Raw genomic sequence first — 21,098 nt, 5'->3', positions numbered from 1 at the left:
GGGGGGAATCCAGGGGACACGGGGACTGGAGTTCACTTCCTGTGTATGTCCCCCAGCTCTGGGCCCAAGGAGAGCCACCTGGTGCTTTTGTCCATCCACCTCCATTGTCACCATTTTATCCTTAGTGACCTTGAGGGCCACTGTGCCGGGTCCCATGGGGGATGTTAAGCCTCAGCCCTGCTGCTGGGGTCAGGCACCAGGGATAGGATCAGGACCAACAAGATATCACCCTCCCTGGCGCAAGGACGTTAGCCTAGTGGGCGGACAGAACTGACCGTATGCTGTTTAGCCCTTTCTGAGCCCTTTCTACAAAAGATTACCAGGCATAAGGAGCAGAGAGTAGAAATGAATTCTGCATGGAAATAGCATTTGAGCTGAGAGGGAAGGGCATTTCCGGCAGCATGAACAGCAGGAGCAACGACAGGGAGGAGCAGGGCTTGTTGGAGGCATGGCTCAGGTCTGCTAGCATGTGTACCGTGGGGCCTCAGCAGCTCTCCGCACCTGCATGAAGACGTTGCATAGCAGATATTTATGGAGCCCTTATTAGGTGCAAGGTGCCACTTTACAGTCTTTGTCGTCTCACTGAATCCTCTCATCTAGCCCATGAGGCAGGTTCTATTATAATTCCTACTTGACAGGTGAGGCGATTGAAGTAAATGGCATGCCCCTTACCCCAGCTTTAAATGGCAGACCCAGATTTTTGTTTCTTTGTTGTACTGAAATTCAATGACTTAGTAGACTTTTAGAGTTATTGCACCCATCACCACAATCCAGTTTTAGGACATTTCCCCAAAAGTTCTCTTGTGAGGCAGAGCCAATATCTGAAGCCAAGACCATCCTCTTAACCAGTTTGCCCAATTGATTCTGGGGGAAGGAGATCCACGGGCGAATCTGACTAGGGAGGCAACTGTCTTGAGAACATTCCCCCCCTACACACACATACACTTCCTCCAAGTGGAAACCTCAGATGCCTCTCAGATACTGCCCCTCCATTTGGCCTGGGCTGAATGGGCTGCAGGTGGGACAAGTGTGGGGCATGGCGCCCTGCACCTCCGCCAGCTGGGCTGCAGCAGCCTAGGCAGGGCGGGAGGCCAGGGGGTGGAGTCCTTCCCCAGGGCAGGGCTAGGCCCCTGGCTGACTCAGCCTGGCTCAGCCCGCCCTGCACATGGAGGGGCGGAAAATAGAGCACAGACCAGCAGGGCAGTGTTTCCGGGGTGTTCTGCAGGACGCCGGTCCTGCTGAACAGGACACGTGGGCCTGGGGATGGGGGAAGGGGCGGGGCTGGGGATGGGGGAAGGGGCGGGGCTGGGGCTGGGGCCGCTGACGTGGACAGGGATGTGGGACCGGCCTGGAGTCGTGCCTCTGTCAGACGTGGGGGGTAGCCACTGCGCGGGCCTCCACCTTTCCTTCTGTTACACGGAGCTGGTGTCCAGACTGCCGACAGGACCACTGACTGGGGGGGGGGGTGTGTGGCAGCGCTTGGAAGAGCATTAAAGATACAAGTTCTCCCAACTATTAAAAGAAAAAAGAAAAGAAAAGTTCCAAAGCAAGGATTGGCAGACTATGCCCCGGGTCAGATCTGGCCCATGGCATGTTTTTGTAAATAAAGTGTTATTGCTACAGAGCCAGCCACGCCCATCTTTCACATATTCTCCTTGGCTGCTTTTGAGTAGTTGCCACCGAGACCGAATGGCCTACCACCCAGAAAATGTTTCCCTTTTCAGAAGTTTTGTAAAAGTTGGCCCACCACCGCTCTAAAGCAGGATTTATTATTTTCAGGTTACTCTCAGCTTTGAACACTTCCTCCCCTTACCTGCTTCTGTCCCTCTGTCTAACATTCATGTAAACTGGGAGGAAACTGAGTCACAGAGGCCATCCTAATGGGATTAGAGTTCCACAGGGCCCTGTGATTGTGACATTCTCCTTGAGATGCTGGCCGTATCCAGCCCTTGGATCAGGCTGTGGGATGGAGGGGGAAAAATAAACGGAGGGCTGTGTAAGGAGTTGAGGAGGAGCCGTTTGCCCTGCACCACAGACTGTAAAAATGTGTTTGCACACGGGGAGGCTGGGTGCACGGTAGAATGCAAACAGTCACGTGAAGGTGGTTTGCCCTAAAGTTTATTCAGTTAATGCTCTTAACCTTAATTAAGCCTTTCCCCTTCCCCCAGCTTGAACTAGATTCTTACATGGCTACTCTATTGTTTTTTGGGGTTTTTTAAAAATACATATTCAGGGTTTGGGGTGACATTTTCCCAAAATTACTTTATTTTTTAAAATATATTTCTTGTTTTTAAAAGATACATAGATCACACAAAATCTATTGTTTTTTTAATGCATGAGAAAGGGAGCTACAGAGAGCTAGAAACTTGCACATTCCAAGATAAGGGATAGGACTGCTGCCGGAGATCTAACTGCCAGACACTCTATACTCTTCTCTTGCCTCTGGAATTAATTCATCTACTCGCAGCACAGTGCACCAGTGGGGTACCTTTGTTTGGGGGGGACTCGCTTTCTTGCCCTGCTCCTCCAAAGGTAGACTGCCTTTGTCACAACTTAAAATGCAGATTGCTGGCACCCTGCCCCCAAAGTCAGATCTCTGGGGTAGGATCTGGGATTTTAACCAGTTCCTCCAAAGATTCTTTTGTACAGGCAGATTTGCGAATCCTGGGGTGTCCTTCCCCAGTTGGAGCCCCCTCAGGACTCCCTACAGCATATGCAGTAGATGCTTAATAAGTGTGTAGAGAAGATGTAAACTAGCTCCTTATCGGGAGAACCCCAGTGCTTCCCAGGGTGGCTGCTCGCTCTGGGGTCCCTGCTTCTGGGACTCCTGACCTTGTGTCTCAAGCCAGGTTAAAGAGCGGGAAGCCACGGACCCTAGGGCCGAGCACCCATTTCTGGCCCTGGCCTGGCTGGCAGCAGCTGAGGAAATCTGACCTGTGCTTTGCAGGGCTGTGAAGGAGACTTTTGAGTCCCGTGTCCCCTGGAGGTGTGCCGCGGTTCGGCCGTGCTGTGCGCCCTCCCCCCGCTGCTGCATTACATAAGGGCCCCTTGTCCCTGCAATTCAGCTCCAGAAAGCCAGGCCTCCCTTGACCCCTGCTGGGGGGCACCCCTTCTCTCCAGCCAGCAAAGAATAATACATTTGTTTCTGCGGGCCACGCTCTGAGTAGCAAGTCCTAGCGGGGAAGTAGAGGGCCAGTTCACCGTCTTCTCCCGGCTCCAGTCCCCACACCGAGGGTCCTCCCTTCCTGTCCCTGCTACTCCCCCACTCGCACCCCCGGCCAGCCTCCGGTGTCCCTCTGCCCTTGGACAAAGGCCTCTCTGGTGCTCGGGTCAGGCCTGCCGGGGCTTGCTGGGACGGACTGGCCTTTTCAGGTTCCTGTCATGTGGACCTGTTAATAAGCAAAAAAAAAAAGGGCCTCCTTAACGTCACCTGTGGGTGACATCGCCACGGGCCGCCCCAGTTGCTTCCCTGAGAGGCAGGGCCACCGCCCGTGGCCGGGGATTGGACGCTCCACCTGGAGGAGAGGAGGTGGTGCTGGTGAGGGAGCAGGAAGCGGACCTGGGGCATGGGGAGAATCGGGTATTTAGAAACCCGGGGCAGGTGGAGCCAGAGACCCCCACCTGCGGAGAGACCCGCAGCCCCTGACAGGTTACATTTCTGGAGAAAGACGCCTGCTTGCAGGGGACAGAAGCCTAAGTTGACATAAAGGCTCAGCTTCTCCAGCAACCCGCCTGTTGCCCAAGGACTGTTACAGGGGTTCTTTTTTGGTTCCACGGACCCCTTTGCCAGTCAGGTGAACACCACGGAGCCCTTACTAGGTCCACACTATCCTGTGGATTATTTAATAAATACAGCACACCCGCACCAACACGTCCCCACAAGGATAATGTTTTTTGAGTTTCAATTCAAGCTCACGGACCTGCCTGGTAAGATGTGCGCTAACAACCGGTCAAGGTGGCTACCTGCATGCTTCTTGGCACACGCCCTACCCCTTGCTCCCGCTTTCCTGCCTTCTTTAACACTCTTCAGTTAGCCTCCTTGTTGCCTAGTTCGGTCCTTGAATTCTTTCCTGAGATGGAGCAAGAACCCCATCCATCAACACTGGTGTCTGTTTTGGGGTTCTGGGTCACCGTAGGTCAAGGCAACAAACTCCCCACCTAACCTCTGAGATCCCATTCGACCCATGACCAGCACTCCCGGGGTCATTTGGCGGCTCCCAGCATTTGGGGCCCCGTGCCATCGCTCCAGCCATCCCCCCACCCCTGCTAACTTCTTCCCCTCCCCTCATTTGGGAGGCTTCCGGTAGACTCGGAGTAATTATCCACACTTTTCAGGTGGGGAAACTGAGCCTGAGGAAGGGCTCAAAGGTATTACCTGGGGGGGGGTCGGGGGATGACACACCTGATTCCCAGTCCATTTGCCTGACTTTGTGCCTTACCCACTTCTAGTCTTTCTCAGAAAAACAGGAGACCGAGAGGAGAGAGGCTGGGTCCCGTCATTATTTCCTTGCTCTGCCGGCTATGACCAGAGGGGCTGGGTTTCGGAGTCAGGCTGCCTGTGCTTGAAGCCTGGTCCCTTCTGCTCACCAGCTGTGCGCCCTCGGAGGAGGCCTTAGTCTCTCTGAGCTTGTTCCGTCATGTGGCTGCCTGTGCTTGAAGCCTGGTCCCTTCTGCTCACCAGCTGTGCGCCCTCGGAGGAGGCCTTAGTCTCTCTGAGCTTGTTCCGTCATGTGCAAAATGGGGATGATGAGAGCACTTCTCCCGCGGGGTTGTTGTGAGGACAAACGTAAGGCACTGAAGGTAGAGTGTGGCTCACAGCCGGCCTGGATGGCTGTTATGCAGTTAAGCGTTCCCTTTAGTTTTCTCTCTAGTTTGGGCCTGCATAGGGTTTGGGGAAAGGGCTAACTATCTGTGTGTCCTGGAATCTTTCTGACCTGAACCTCCATGAACCTCCATGAACCTCCGTGGGCGGCTTTGGAGCAGGAGGAGGAGCTTAGTAGCCTTTCCAGGTTTTTCTGGTCCCTGAACTTTGCGAGGAAAGACATGCAGAAGATGGGGTGAGAGGTGCCTCCTGGTGGGAGAAAAGGAGAAAAGAGCGAGGCAGTAGCCTGTGTCCAGCCCTCGGCTTCCCCAAAGCTGGTCCCCCTCATTTCACACACACATGCACGCATGCACACACCCCCACACGGAGGGAACCAGGTCTACCTGTTGGGGAAAGGCAGTGAGCCCTGGGCAGATGCCTGTTTGGACCCTGGCACCACCCCTGCCCTGCAACCTGGAGCCAGCCCTCCCACCCGGCCTCAAGCTCCCTGTCTGCAAAGAGAGGGGCTGGGATAAGCCCCGAGCTTCAGCACTGAGTTCTCCCTGACAGGAGAGCTACGGCCACCGCTCTCGCCCATGGATACAGGTATTCGCCCATAATTTGCAGGTGACGGCACCTAATTCAAGCTCAGAGCCCAAATCCCTGATGGGACAAGGTAAGGTGGGACAGAGAGGATGATGATGATGATAACAGCCAGCCCTTGCAGTTACTGACCACCAGTTATTTGCTAGATGGGTCATGCTAATCTGTTTTTTTAAAGATTTATTTATTTATCCGCCACCCCCCCGCCGGGTGTTTGTGCTCACTGTGTGTTCTCCGTGTCCATTCACTGTGTGCTTGTGGCGTCTTGCTTGTCTTCTCTTTAGGAGGCACTGGGAACTGAACCTGGGACCTCCCATGTGGGAGAGAGGTGCCCAGTCACTTATGCCACCTCTGCTTCCTGCTTTGTTGTGTCACTCATTGTCTTTCCTCTTTGTGTCTCCTTGTTTATGTCATCTTGTTACGTCAGCTCACCGCACCTGTCCATTGCACCGGCTTGCTGTCTTGCTTGTCTTCTCCAGGAGGCCCTGGAAACCAAATCCGGGACCTCCCACGTGGTAGGCAGGATCCCAACACCTTGAGCCATAGCCGCCTCCCTCATGCTAACCTTTTGCACACGTTATCTCATTCAGCCCCGCGCTGCCCCACACAGTGGGGATCATTGTCCCCACAAATGAAGAAACAGCCCAGAGACCTCTAGCTGTGTGGAGACCTCTAGCTGTGTGGAGACTTCTGACTGTGTGGAGACCTCCAGCTGTGTGCACAGGTCCCACAGTTAGTAAGTGCTGGAGCAAGACTGGAGCCCAAGGTCATTGGGACTCTAAAGCCATACCCTCAGCCCCATACTGTCCCACCCTCCTCCCCAGATGAGGAGCTGTCCTCCCAGCCCCAGGCAGCCTTGACCAAAACTGAAATACCCCTCAAGCCATGGGAGGTCTGGTTCTCCTCAGGGAGAAGGTGTGGGAGGTGAGCTGCTTCTCCTCGGCTTGAAATCTGAGGTGACGCTCTCCTGCTTGCGACAAGTGTGGCACTGAGAATTATTTGTTAATCGGTTCTTTGGATATTTGTGTGAACGCAGGTCCCTGAAGAAGTGTAAATGAAGGCAAAGGCCCTCTTTTATTTCCCTTCAGTATATAAAGGAGATGGGAAGTGGATGTGGCTCAAGCAGTTGGGCTTCTGCCTACCACATGGGAGGTCCTGGGTTCGGTTTCCAGTGCCTCCTGGAGAAGATGAGCTGGCGCGGCAGGCAGGCATGGCAAGCTGACGCAACAAGATGATGCAACAAAAGAGACACAAGGAGGAAAGACAATAAGAGACATAACAAACCAGGGAGCTGAGGTAGCTCAGGTGATTGAGCACTTCTCTTCCACGTGGGAGGTTCCAGGTTTGGTTCCCAGTGCCTCCTAAAAAGAAGATGAGCGGACAGTGAGCACAAACAATGGGGCGGGGGGGGATATAAATGAAGATAAATAAATCTTTTATATATGTATGTGTGTGTATATATATATATATACACACATATATATAAAGGTAAAATTTGTAACAGAATATAAAGGAACCCTGCACACAATCTATCACAAAGATGACATGGGGTTGTTTAAATACCGGTCTGAGTTAATGGATACAGACCTGGATCTCCCCCTGTTTTATTCCTGCATTATGTTTAGGTGAGTTTCCCAGACAGAGGCTTGAGTTTATGTCTTGACAGGGCTGTGTTCCACCTGGGGCTCAGTCCTGCCCACAACCCCTGAAGTCTCCTACGCTGGGCTCTGGGCTGCTGGAATTGCGCCTCCATCTGGAGGCTTAGGGTCTGAGGGTGGCTACCTCCCCCTTCGTGCCTTCTGAACCCACCTGGCGACTCCACTCGTGCCTCTGTGGTGAGGCAAGCCCAAACCTCGAGATCCCTAAGCCTCTCCCAGCAGAAAGGCCCAAGAGGCCCGCACAGAGGGAGTTGCCGAGATCCAGGGTGGACAAGACCTGGCTGAGCGTCTCATGGTCTCAGAGACAAACCAGCCGGCCTCCTCCCCGGTCACCCCCGCACCTCCTCATGTTCCCTTCCTCTCAAGGGACCACCAGGAGGTCCTGGCCCTCCTTTATCTCCTCAAGTAAGGAGGGGCTGCTTCTTGGGACATCCCGTTCTATAGTGGGAGTGAGCCGTGCTCATTGACTTCCACAGGAAACTCCCCAAGGTTGGACTCTCCTGGATTTCTGTTTAGTCTTTTGGGCCTTGACCTTGAGGCTCAGAAAACCGGGCCCTGACCTTGAATCCCTTGGCGGATGGAGTTTACGGGGGTGGCTGCCCCTGGCCTTGTCTGGTGGTGTGGCTTGATGGTTTGCAGCCTGAGCCCGGGCGTGAGGGTCCCAGGAGAAGTCAGTCTGCTTCCAGCCACACCTTTTTTTTAAATATGTTTTTTATTTATTTTTAAAAGATACGTAGCACAAATGTTACGTTAAAAAATACAGGCGATCCCCATATGCCCCGCTCCCCACACCCCCACTCCTCCCACATCAACCACCTCTTTCATCAGTGTGGCACATTCATTGCATTTGGTGAATACATTGTGGAGCACTGCTGCACAGCATGGATTATAGTTTACATTGTAGTTTACACTCTCCCCCAGTACTTTCAGTGGGTTATGGCAGGATATATAATGTCCTGCATCTGTCCCTGCAATATCATTCAGGACAATTCCCAAGTCTCGAAAATGCCCCCATATCACACCTCTTCTTCCCTCTGCCTGCCCTCAGCAATTCCAGTGGCCACTGTCTCCACATCGATGATACAGTTTCTTCCATTGCTAGAGTCACAATAATTCTATAGCAGAATATCAGTAAGTCCACTCTAGTCCATATTTTACTCCCCAGTCCTGAGGACCCTGGGACGGCGATGCCCTCTCCCCCTCTCACTTGAGAGGGGCCTTCCATCTCACATGCCAGCCACATCTCTTCAGCCTGGTTTTCCCAGAGGCACCCCAGTGGGGATGTGGGGGCGCCTGTGCCTTCCACGCCTGCCTCAACCTCAGCGGACCCCCCTCTCCATACCGTAGAGAACAACGATATGGTTCCCCTTGCTTACAACCACCACAAACCAGCCAAGACTCAGAGCCTGGGAGTAAGGGTTGGGCCACAGAACCTGCAGGGGGTGAGAGCGTGGGCTGGCTCTGTCCTGACCCTTGCGTGGCCTGGGTGAGCCGCTTCACCTCCCTGCCCCTGGCTGGAGCGGGTCCCTGCCCCAGCCCTGCCGTTGCACTCCCATCCTCTCATCCCACCCTTGGTGGGGGCTCCGACACACCCGCTCACCCGTCCCTACTTGCCCAGCCTCTCCCTGCCTCGACTCTTACGGGGGCTGTTCTTTTCCCCAGCTAGACTGTGAGTGCCTTGGGCGCGGGGCGGCCGTCTGCTCTTTGTCCTCTCTGAGCATCAAAGTCATCTATGCTCACTGAACTTGGAAAATCTGAAGAACGAAGTAAAAATCCGCTGTAATCTCCACCCCGAACCGCTGTTCGCGATGTGTCGTGGACTTCCAGGGTTTCTGCTCTGAGTGCATGTACAATTTATTTTCCAAAATTGGAACTTTACTGACCGTAGTTTCACGTCTTGATGTTTTCCCCCTGACAACACCTCCGAGAATGAGGTCCCTCACGGCTGTTTGTGTGACGGTTTGATTACTCGCTCCCCGCTGGCCTCTGCCTTCCCACCCCTGCAGTGGGAATAAGCGCATCACCAAATCAGGGTTAAGCTCCCCTCAGGTGTCCCTGAGCCACTCCTCTGGGCTCTCCTTCCTTTCTCTGTAATGGCAGGACTGTGAGTCCTTCCTCTGGGGCAGTGTCTGCCATGTTCACAGGTCAAGGAGAGCCCGGCTTCACCGTTTGCTGCTGTCAGGCTTTGGGCAGGGTACCTAACCTGCCTGTGCTGCAGTTTCCTTAGCTGTAAAGTGGAGGTACTGTTTGTTAGTGCCCACCTCGTGGGGCTGGTCTGAGAATTAAATGAATTAATAATGTGGAAGATGCTTAGAACAGTGCCTGGCCCATCCTAAGTGCTCATTAAGTTTTATTAGTATTGCTCTCACCTTGCTAGGTTATCGAGCTTCTAAAGCTCCTAGGTACACCGTAATAGACATTAATTTGATAACTCACCTGTAGAAAGGAGGCTACCTAAATCCTAACGCTAGTGCAGAGATTAAATGAAATAATTAGAGAAAGTGTCTGCCTAGGAGCTCGCCTCTCAAGTCCTGGCGTTAATCACCCCACCCCGGTCGTAATAAGGACCAGGCACCTCTTTCTGGGGCCTTGGTGCCCACAGCACGGTCCAGAGCAGGAGCTCTTACCCTCTTCTGTTCCACGGACCCCTTCGCCAGTCAGGCGAAAACCACGGAGCCCTTAGTAAGTCCACACCATCCTGCGGATTATTTAATAACTATATCACACCCGCACCAACACGTCCCCACAGGAATAATGTTTTTTTAAAATTTCAACTCAAGTTCACGGACCGCTCGTTAAGAATCCCTGCTCTAGAGCATGTCCCAGGACATCCTGGCACCCACACGTGGGGTCCTGGAAGTCTGGGAGAATCGGGTGGGCTTTAGTGGTGGCCGCTGGGTGTGTCCAGGTAGCTCTGCTTTGTGGTTTCTGACTGGACCAAGGCTGCACCCTAAGACTCCCCACCCCCCACCCCAGGAGTCCTGGCTTCCAGCCTCGGGCGGGAGCCTGGCGGCCCTGACCGGGAGGCCCGGCCCTGACTGGCGAGGCACGTTTTGTGGAGCACACTGGGCAGGGCAGTGCTCTGAACTGGAGTTTCTGGGAACTTGAGGCACACGTGGAACTTGCCACTTTGGCCCCGTGTGAGAGCCTGGGAAGGGTGAATGTGCCAGCCAACCTTCTGCCTTGGCAGGGTGGGCGCTTCCGGGAGCCTCGGGGTCACACCCTGGGCCTAGCTGCAGGGGTAGGGGGCCGGCAGGACCGGGCTCTGATCCCAGGATCTCCCCACAAGCCTAGGCTTTTAAAGAGATTTGGCTCTCTTGGAATTTTCTCCGAAAGTCCTGTCCGAGGGGGATACAATCGCAGTGGGTTGCCCTGAGTAGGTTTCGGGTAGCTTATCTGGACCTCGCTTCCCTCTCGGCTCTGTTAAGTGGATGAAAGCGCTCTCTGCTCAGGAAGCACACGGGAGGCGGGAGGCCGGCAGGGATCCTTGCCTCCAGGAGGTGGCAGTGTGAAACCTAGAGGCAAATTTCCAATCAGAGTGGGCCGAGGGTCCTGAGGGAGGTCGGCTGAGTAAGAGTGACCAGCCCCTCACACCCTCCCCCACACAGCGGAAACTGCCCAGAGCAACGGCCCGCGGCCTGGGGAAGTGGGAGGTGTTTTGTATCAGGGCAAGGGACTATGTTGAGCGCTTACTATGTGCTGACGGCCACACTTGCTCCCCTCCGCAGTCCAAGAGGTTGGTGCTATCATCACTCCCATTGTACAGATGGCAAAACTGAGGGCCAGAGAGGTTGAGCGACAGAGCGGGTCATTGGTGGAGCTGGGGAGATTGCTGGGTCCCACTGATCCTATGGTCTCACTCCTTTTGCACCAAACAGAGCCACGCACTCTCCCTCCATGGCTGGCCATTTGCAGGCAAGGGGAATTGCACATGTGAGGAATCCAGAAGGGGGAGTCGGGGCCATGGGGGCAGCAGGTGGCCTCATCTGCTCTGCTTGTTCCAGATTAGAAGTTCAAACACTTGGGAGAAAAGCTGGCGTGTTTCCCTCCTTCTCAAAGATAGCCTTTGGCTGGGCCGAGTCTGGGGCCTCAGTTTAGCTCTCAGGGCCCCAAAAGGAGGGACAGCGTCCAGTGGGAAAGAAGGCGCAGGACCTGCAGAGAGCTGGGTCAGGAGGGAGATGGCAGCTGGGGTCTGCAAGCCCCAGGAACCCTGGCGGAGACCCCAGGGAGCCGCCCCCCGTCCCTCCCCTACTCCCTCAGTCAACCCCTATCCAGAGGATCTTACCACAAACCGGGCAGTCCCAGGCCCGGCTCTCCTGGACCGAAACCCGCGGGGCAGGCTGACCTCTGCTGGCCCAGGCGCCTGTGACCCCAGCTCATGCTCTGCCCTCCCCTGCCTCCTCCAGATGGAATCTACTATGGAGACAATCGGTTTAATACGGTGAGCGAGTCAGGAACAGCCACCCTGAAAGCGCGGCCGCGCGTCCGACCCCTGCTGACCTTCCTGCCGCTGGTGAGTACGGGGCTTCTTGGGGTCTGGGGGTTTGCGCTGGGTGGGGGGACCACGGCTGCCACAGAGGAGGCAGCCCTGCATCCCCTGGCCTCGGCGGAGATCAGCCTCAGCCTCCCTCCATTCCCAGCTTTCATTCTGCAAACCCAGGGTGGCGACGGGGGGAGGCATGGCCAAGGTCCACGGCAGGACGGCTGGGATTAGGGTGCCCGCTCCTCTGGGGCCAGAGCCCAAGCAGAGCTAACGGGGAATTTGTGTGTGGAGATGGTACGGTGTGAGGACCTGCAGCGGAGCAGGGCTCCTATCCTACAATCATTGGCGGCCCCTGCGCCGGGCCCCTGCTGCAGCAGGTGCTGGCGTTCAGAGGTGACGGGGCCAGCAGTTCTGCTTCCAAGGAGCTCCCTGCCCCGTGTAGAGATGAGTGAGCGAACAGGCTGTTAGAACGTGAGCCAGGGCAGGCGGTGGTCAAGGAGGGCTTCTTGGAAGGGGTGATGCCCAAGCCGCCTCGAAGGACATTTAGCCCTTAGGAGAAGCGCATTTGGGGCGGATGTGTTGGTGGGTCAGAAACTACAGGAAACCTGAAACTCCCTTCTGAAGTCCATCGTTGGGCTTTTGTTCTTTGACAAGGCAGAGAGACCCAAAAGAACTGCTCTGTGACTGGCTCTAATACGGAGGTGACAGGCCCTGGGCTTTCTGAGTCAGGCTAGACCAGCGCTATCCAAGAGAAACAGAATGCAGGTCTCATACGTGATTTGAAATTTTTTAGTAGCCACCTTAACGGTAAAAAGAAATAGGTAAAATCCACTTTACTAATATGTTTGACTTGGCCCAGTATATTTTCAAAAGATTATAGTTTTGACATTTAATCAATGTAGACACATCCTGAGGTATTTTGCCTTCTCATTTTAAAAATAAGTCCTCCAACTCCAGTGCATCCCTCACACTACAGCGCGTCCCACCGGCCTTTTCAAGTGCTCCGTGGTCACCTGTGGCCAGGGGCTGCCGTATGGGACAGCACAGGGCTGGCGCCTCATGCTGGCACCGAGGCAGGGCGTCCTCACGCCTCCTGCAGGCCTTGGTCAGCCGATGAGCACCTGCCCTGGCCTGAGCCACGCCTTGGTCCTGCACACCTGTGCATTCTCCCCAGCGCGGCCTGGCACAGCCACCGCCCTCTCACCGTCACCGTTTTTCTGGTGTGTCCAACCTAGACAACCAGACCCTGCGCCCCCGCCCAGTGCCCCTGAGCTCCTAGGTGGGACAGACTGAGCCTCACCTTCTTGCTGCGTCCCCGAGGCCTCCATGTGGAGGGCTGGGCACCGGGCCTCCGGGAATACGACTTTAAATAATTCATGCTCTGCTTATGAAAGCAAGTCATGAGCACTGTAGACAAATACGGAAAGTACAACCGCGGCAAAAAGGTATTCGGCAAGTGAGTCAGCCCCTAATTCTGTTTCCCAGAGATGCGTAAAACGGTTGCCACCCATACATGCAGGCACAATAACCTTGGGATTTTCTGTTACTGGAGGTGAATTTGATTCTCCCCATCACACCAGCCTCATCTTACTGAGCAGGGAAAAGAATCCAGAAAGGGGAAGCTCGTTCCGGCTCCCCGGCCGCATGAGGACACAGCAGGGTCCCGTTCGGTGGCAGGGCCACGTGACCACGGCTAATGCGTCTTGTGTGCCAGCCGCGGTCCCACGTGTCTCCATTGTGTTAACTCCTTGAGTCAACAGGCGCCCTGGCAGGAAGGTGCTGTCCTACCCCCACTCTACAGGGGGAGGATTGAAGCGCAGAGGGGAAGACTCGCCTGAGGTCATGCAGCTCAGCAGTGCAGAGCTGGGGACCGGCCCAGGAGCCTGGCTCTGGGGTCCACATTCCATTCAGGCCCCCCCACCCGCCCCTCTACCCATCACACCCAGGAGCCACCTCTGTCTTCCTTGTTTGCTTCCCTGAGTCCCTACCCAGCAAGCGGGGCCTAAGGGGTCCCTCTTTGGGGTCTGGGATCCCTTGGAGGCCGTGACGAGGTTATGGGCTGCATACACAGTTTTTCTTCCAATTTCGGCTGGGGGCTCACGGACCCCCTGAGACATGCCCACGATGCTCTTTTAGATGAGAACCCTATCCCGGGGTCCCAATGCCAGGGACGGCCCTGTACTCCTGATTCAGGTCACAAGACACGGGGCAGCCCCCCCCCACCTGCCACTGTGTTGAGGGGGCCCCCCAGGCAGCTGCCTGTCCTGCTCCTCTCCCTTCCCTGCCATGCCAGGCTGTGGGCCAGATCCTGTGCTTTCTTCCAGCTGGAGCAGGAGGCTGGGAGAATGGGGAGAACTAGGACAGAGCTCCGTGGGCATGGGGGTTCACTCGCCCATACACTCATGCACACCCCGCCCCCCTCCCGCCAAGTCACGCTAACCTCCTGCGCGAGGGGCCCTCTCTCCGGCAGGGGCGTGCGGGGAGCTGGGCCAGCGCCTGGGCCCACCTGGCACCGCGGGGGCCGCCAGGCCTCCGCCCCTCCCCGTCCTCCCTTCCCGCACTCAGGGCCCCTTCCTGGCCAGGCTGCCCTGCGGGAAACGGCAGCACCGCAAGAAGCCGGGGGATGGCCCTGGCAAGGCCCACTCTCTTCCTCGGGCTTCTGAACGTGCCCTCGCTGTCGAGACCCCACCTGAGCCTGCCGAGAGACGGGGTGTGAGAGCAGGGCAAGGAGGGGCAGGAGGGGGGACGGCGACAGGGCTCGGCCCCCCATTCCTGAAGCATCCTCACTCTGTTCGAGGTGAAGGCACTGAGGACTGACAAACCCTTGGCATCTAGTAGGCAACGGCCAGTTATGGAAGGGCCTTCGGGATCCCTCTGTCACAGGGACGGGGTCTGGAGGTGACCCTGGGCCAGCTGCCACCAGCCCCACTCCGCCAGCGGGTTTTGGGGGGCCTGAGGCCAGTCCGTCCCTCTCCCCGGACCTTGGCTCCTCATCCATCAGCGGGAGTTACAACAGGGGGCCCTAAGGGTCTCCCCGGCTGTGACTCTGTGTTAAAAGGACTCCCTGTTAGAGGGCAGGGGGCCCGGTCAGCTCGTTGGCGCCCCGAAAAGCCAGGCCCCAGTGGCACATGGGTCACTCCGTGAGCTGGGAAGGCCCCGCTTGACTTCCACCCCTGACAAGGGCGGGGTCCCAGCCTGTCCGGGGCCACCCCACTTCCTGCTTGGGGCGCTCTGGGGAGGGCCTGCCCAGCGCACGCAGCCCAGTAGAGCAGAGGGGGTCCCCGTCTCTCCTCCCTACCCAGCGCCCCGCGCCGTGGGCCTCGGCTGAGCTTGGGAGGGGGCCTTTTCCCTCGAATGACCCTCCCCACTTACTCCCAGGTCTGGGGGGACATCAGGCCCAGTGAGGGCCAGAGCCTGGAGCCCGGGCCTGGCCGCTGGGCTTTGGCGGTCACACTTCTCCCCGGGGCTCCTTCTCCCCCTCCCCTGGTGGGAATCAAACCGTCCCAGGGTGATGCATGTGAGGAATTAAACATAAAATGCCAATGGGGCGGCTATGGGGAAACTGGCCCAACAGGTCCCAGGGGCGCCCTGGGCGGTGAGAGCTCCTTGGGTCCCCCACCCTCTGAGTCAGACAGGCCTGGCTGGACCCCTCCCTCAATTCCTCTGCTGCCAGGAGCCGGCAGCCGCAGCCCGAGTCAGCGCAGTTTCTCTTTTCCGCCCCACCCACCTGCCGCGGGAGCTCCTCTCGGAACTCAGGCCCAGGCTTCCTCTGGGATTGGGGTTTCAGCCTCTTAGGGTGAGCTGGGCAGGGCAGATCTTACTGGCTGACTCACCTGGCTGAGGTCGGCTGGTTTGAGTGGGGCGAGGGCGCGCCGTGCATTTGTGCGGTGGTGTCCGAGGCCCCCGAGACCAGCCTGGAGCACAGATGGACCCCCCCACCCCCCTCTACCCGCCTGGCTCCTCCGCTCGCAGTGGGGCTCTCGGCCAAAGGTCCAGAGGTCCATCCCCATCTCCATCCTCTCCAGGAACAGCCACCCGGCGGGCTCAGGGATGTGCGCCCCAAGCCGGGGCTGCCCCGAGGAAGCCTGGCAGGGAAGAGGCCCTAGAGGTGGGGCCTTGGTGCCTGCGGCGGATCCTGGGGTGGGATGGGTGCCTCTCCGTACGTCACCGGAGGGAGGGCCACAGACGGCCCCTCTGGGGCACTGGGCCCGGGTCTAAGGGTGTCTGGATGCAGATATGTCTCTGGCCCCCAGGAGGGGATCTGAGCTGAGGAGAGAGTAGGGGCCCGGGGTGGGGGACAGAGGCTTTCTATAGCGGAGCTCGTGGCTCCCGACTAGACGCGGCCCCGCGGGGAGCACACGAGCTGCCTTTGTGCAGGCGGAGGCCCAGCATCCTTGGCTCTTCCTCCCCTTCCCCTGGCCGTACCCCCTCCCCTCCCACTGGTGCCCCAAGCCGAGGGGCCGCGCCGCCTAGGGGACCCTGGGCGCCTGCAGGAGTGTTTTGTGGTCCTCATCTGGGGGGGGCAGGAGCCCCATCCGCTTGCTCCCCCAGACTCCAGTGCCCCCGCCTTGCCCAGCCCCACCTCTGTCTCAGGGTCCTCTTCCTCACCCCCTGCAGCTCCACGCGCCACTGGCCACCTGGGCTCTCCCACCCCAAGCCCCAGCTCAGGCGCCCGAGGAGTGTGGGCGAGGAGGTGTGCCTCTGCAGTGTCGCTAAGGCCGAGCTGGCTGGCGGTCAAGGCCAACCGTGCGCTGTCCACCGGCCCAGCCCCTGGGGCTGACCCACCTTGGGGCTTGACTGGGCTCTGAGGAATGCCAAGCATGAGGATGTGCCAGCAACACTGAGCCTGGTGGGGACAAGGGCATCCCGCACGGAGGCCCAGCCCCTGCCGGGGCCAGTGGGGCAGGGCTGAGTCATCCGTGGGGCGATGAGCTCTGGGTGGTAGAGCGGGGGGCGAGCAGCAGCCTGGGACCCCCAAAACCTGAAGGGGAAGACTAGCCTCATCCCTGAAAACGGTGTGTCTTGCCTCTCTCTCCCTCCCTCCCTTCCTCCTCTATTTTTTTTCTGAAACTCTGCAAACTATTTTTCATAATCATGGTTACACACATAGACAGCTAGAATAAAAATGTGCAGTGGTAGAATAGCTATATTTCTCAATTGTAAATAATTTTATCCTTCTCAGGAGGAATACAAACAATCCTAGCTAACTGAATAATGAAATTTTATCTTTTATGTACTAATTGCGATCAGGTACTTCCTCCTTCTCTTTAAGTCTGAAGTGTTTGCAGTCACAAGGGCAGTGGGGAATTCCTGGTGACCTGAACCTGACCATGGGGAAACACCGCATCTTCTCAGCTCCAGCAAGATAGACACATCCCAGGGACATGCCCAGGGCACAGTGTCCAAGGACTCGGGCCACTGCTGACCCAGTGATGGTTGGTTAGAACCTGAGGGAGGACAGCGTAGAGGAAGTGACCTCTCTTGAGCAGGATCCCTGTGTAGTAGGTCTTTTTTTTTTTTTTTAAGATTTATTTATTTATCCCCCCCGCCTGCCCCTGTCGTCTGTTCTCTGTGTCTATTTGCTGCGTCTTCTGTGTCTGCTTCTGTTGTTGTCAGTGGCATGGGAATCTGTGTTTCTTTTTGTTGTGTCATCTTGTCGTGTCAGCTCTCTGTGTGTGCGGCACCATTCCTGGGCAGGCTGCACTTTCTTTCGCGCTGGGCGGCTCTCCTTACAGGGCGCACTCCTTGCGCTTGGGGCTCCCCTATGCGGGGGACACCCCTGCATGGCAGGGCACTCCTTGTGCGCATCAGCACTGCGCGTGGGCCAGCTCCACACGGGTCAAGGAGGCCCTGGGTTTGAACCGCGGGCCTCCCATGTGGTAGACGGACGCCCTATCCACTGGGCCGAGTCCGCTTCCCTGTAGTAGGTCTTTAGGTGTGCAGTGGCCTTTGGTGCCGCAGCAGCGAAGCCAAAGAAGGTGGAGCATCCCCATTTTACAGATGGGAAAACAGAGCCCCGAAGGCAGGGGCAGGATGCCTGCGTTGAACAGGGACCGTGTGTCAGATCCTGTTTTTCACTGCTTTTCAACAATGGGGTTAGGATTGTAAATCTAGTCTGCCTGACTCTAGAGTTCGTGTTCTTTCCACTTAATCACAGTAAGTTTTTTTTTTTAAATTCATTTTACTGGGTGTTTTTATAATTATAAAGGAAACAGAAGTTCATTGTTAAGAATGGAGAAAATAGAGACAAGTATGAAGAAGAAAAATCATATAAATATTCCTGGAATGGTGCCCCTCCCTTCCTGCCTCCCCATGTTAATCACCGCAGGGTAGCTTTTCAGGAGACCAGGCGGTGATGGCTTTTAAAGGGCTGCCATCACTGAGCTGGGGAGCTGGCGGGTGCCCTTGGCGAGGGGACCGATGGTCTTAGCCTCCAGGTGTTATCCAGGTGTGGGGACAAGGAAGTGCTGTGGCCCAGGGTTCCCCACCGCACAGGGCCAGGTGGACTCTGCCCCAGGCGTTGAGCAAGGGCCTCTCTGCCGGAGCAGGGCAAGGAGTGGCTGTGGCCACGGCTGGCCCGAGGAGGGAGCTCCCGGCAAGGGGGCCCACCCAGGACGTGCTCAGCTCGCCCGCTGGATTCAGCCCCTCTCTTGATGGGGCTGCCACCCTGGAGGCCCCCACACCCCTCAGGCAGCAGCATGGGACCCCTGGGTCTGTCATTTTCCCCAGGCAATAGCACTAGGTGGGGCAGTGTGAAGGGTGGGGTGCCTCCAATTCCCAGCTGATTGCAGCCGCTGGAGTCCTGTGTCTGAGGCCAACAGCGACCTCAGACCAGCCCTGCTGCTCAGCCTCACCTCGTGGCTTCTGGAAAACCAGCCTCGAAAACTCCCTCCCCGCTCTCCCCCCTTCCCCTCCCTGGAGGCCGGAAACTATTGTCTCCGTGCCCAAAATAGTCCTGGGCGAGCGTTCACAGGAGCGGCAGGAAACTGAGGCCCAGCAAGTGAAGTGACTTTACTCCGAGTTAAGTGGTGGTGGAGTAGGCACCAGAGCACAGGTTTGCACCTCTCCACACCTGGTATTCTTTCTACTGCTCACTCATTCATCCGGGAATTTATTCAACGAACACCTATTGAATTGCCCAGTCTATGCTAGGTTTGTGCAGAGAATCAGCCATCGCTGACCCAGATAGTAGGGTCAGGCTGGGCAGCAAACACTGATCATCTACCAAAGACTCTGATTTGTGCTGGAGGAAGAGGGGGAGGGCAAGTACTATGGTAGTAAAGAGGGCAAACTCAGGTTCAAAACTGGCCCACCATTTATTTACTAGCTGTGTGACCATGAACAATGTTCTTAGCCTCTCTGTGCCTCAGTTTCCTCATCTATAAAACAAAAACAATAACCTGCCTCTTAGGTTTACTATGAGGACTACCTGGGCTGCTACACGTGAAGTACTCAGAACAGTGCCCAGCTCATAGTAGGCATCTAAGAAATGTCCACTGTAATAATAATGCACACAGACCTGAGGAGTACACAGGAAGAAGAAATTAATTTGTCCTGGGTGAACAAGGAGGACTTTATGGAGGAGGGACATTTGATCTGGGGTTTAAAGGATAGTTAGGAGTTTGCTAGGCAGGAGCCAGACTAGAGTAGGAAGCTGGGGAGACTGTTGAGTTCAGTACTGAGGAGGGATGGACTATGATGTGTCACACAGCACCTCAAGCCCTGGGGTGAGGAGGTGGGTGTGTCCTGAGACTCCTTTTTTTTTTTTGGAGGTGAGGGGACCTGAAAAGCCTGAGATCTGCCTGAGCTGCTGTAACAAGGCAGCTCAGGAGATGCACTTCCATCCAGCGGGCTTTGGAGTCTATAATGTGTTTCCAGTGTGCTTTAAGATCAAGGGGTGGGGAGCAGATGTGGCTCGAGCAGTTGAGCGCTTGTTTCCCACATGGGAGGTCCTGGGTTCAGTTCCCAGTGCCTCCTGAAAAACCAAAAACAAATAAAAACAAGACAAAAAAACCAGTTCAGGGGATCCAATGTGGCTCAGTGGTTAAGCACCGGCTTCCCACATACAAGGTCCTGGGTTCAATCTCTGGGCCCTGGTACCTCAAAAAAAAAAAAAAGGATGGCAGGATAGGCAGGACAGTATTGCCTCCGGCCGTGAAGTCCATCTTCCTCCCCCACACCTAATTATACTTAACCGCCCAGGGTGCCCCAGAAGGTGCTTCTAGGATTGCAGTGAGCTAAGCCTTAATTGTCCTCCTTTTTTTCACCCTTCTGAGGGAAAGGATTTTTTTTTTCTATTTTTAGGAGGTAGTGGGGAATGAACCCATTACCTTGTACGAGGGAAACAGGTGCTCACCTCTAAGCTACATCCGCTTCCCACTGACAGTTGGTTTTTTTCATTTGTTTGTCTGTTTTGTTTTTAGGAGGTACCAGGGAATGAACCTGGGACCTCAGATATGGGAAGTAGGCGTTCAACCACTTGAGCTACATCCACTCCCCAAATATCTCCAGGATATAAATGAAGAAAATGGGTCTCAGTGACATGGAAAAAAAATGAGTTGGAAGACCAGGTTTGCATCCTGGCTCTGTTAAGGATCTGATGTAACAGAGGTAAAGCTCCTAGTATAGTGCAGGCATACAGTAGACACATAAACAATGCTTTAACATCATCTCCCCTCATCCCCGTCACCACTGCTCATCAAGGTCACACAACTGGTAAAACTCAGAGCCTGGGTTGAAATCCAAGATTCTTGGCACTAAATCCCCCAATCTTTCTACTTTCCAGTTATGTTCAAAAGAGCAATCGGAGCTCTCCGCCCTGGCTTTTCAGTGTCAGGTCTCGATCATCAAAATCGGTGTGCCTCTTCTACAGCTGGAAGTGTCAAAGATTTCTAATTTGGTTGAAAACATTAAATTAAGAATGGGTCTATGTATATCGTCATTCCTTGTAACAGGAATGGAAGGGATTGGTGTCTTAATAACCTGAAAATGTGTTTTCATCTGTGTTCTTGTAAGAGTCACCTGGTTGTCCTCTGGGCCAAGCTAGTCACAGAAGCTGTTAACACATATGAAACAAACGGGCAACATCCCAGAATCCCCAGCATGCCCATGTTCAAAGTAAATCTAAAAACATGTATAGAAGAATAACTAAAAACGGTCACTGAGGGCTATGAAATCTATCAATAATCAGTAAATAAATGATAAATAGAAATTTTTTAAAAATCAGTGTGCATACTCAATAGAGGTTATGAGGTAATTGATGGTTTGTGCATGTGTGCATTATGCTGAGTATCAGAACGCCTCTGGAGAGAAACATCTCTTATGGGCTGATCCCCATCCCCAACCCTGGCTTCAGAATCACTGCTTTTGAAAGATGTTAATAAGAGGGTGGGTGTTGGCTGCATGAACCCAGTGGATGGCTCAAGGGTACCCCAGCTTCAAAATTCTTTAAGAACAAGATGATTTAGTTTGCTCCCGCAAAAGACCAAGGAGTAATCCCCAGATCTCCCGTGGTAACCCAGCCCCTCCGTATAAATCAGGATATTTCTGTAAC

General features: G+C 55.4%; 1 protein-coding gene across 1 annotated transcript in view; it reads left to right on the top strand.

Moving 5' to 3' along the window:
* The window catches only part of C11H6orf132 (chromosome 11 C6orf132 homolog), a 32,409-nt gene that overhangs the window by 1,019 nt on the left and 10,292 nt on the right, over positions 1-21,098 (top strand). The window contains exon 2 of the mRNA XM_058306717.2: positions 11,469-11,575. Coding sequence (XP_058162700.1) covers positions 11,469-11,575 — 107 coding nt within the window. The remainder of the gene's footprint in view (positions 1-11,468; positions 11,576-21,098) is intronic.

This window comes from Dasypus novemcinctus, chromosome 11 (genome assembly GCF_030445035.2).
Source record: "Dasypus novemcinctus isolate mDasNov1 chromosome 11, mDasNov1.1.hap2, whole genome shotgun sequence".
NCBI lineage: Eukaryota > Metazoa > Chordata > Mammalia > Cingulata > Dasypodidae > Dasypus > Dasypus novemcinctus.
Note: the sequence above shows the minus strand (reverse complement) of the source record. Positions and strands in the feature narration are given on the sequence as shown.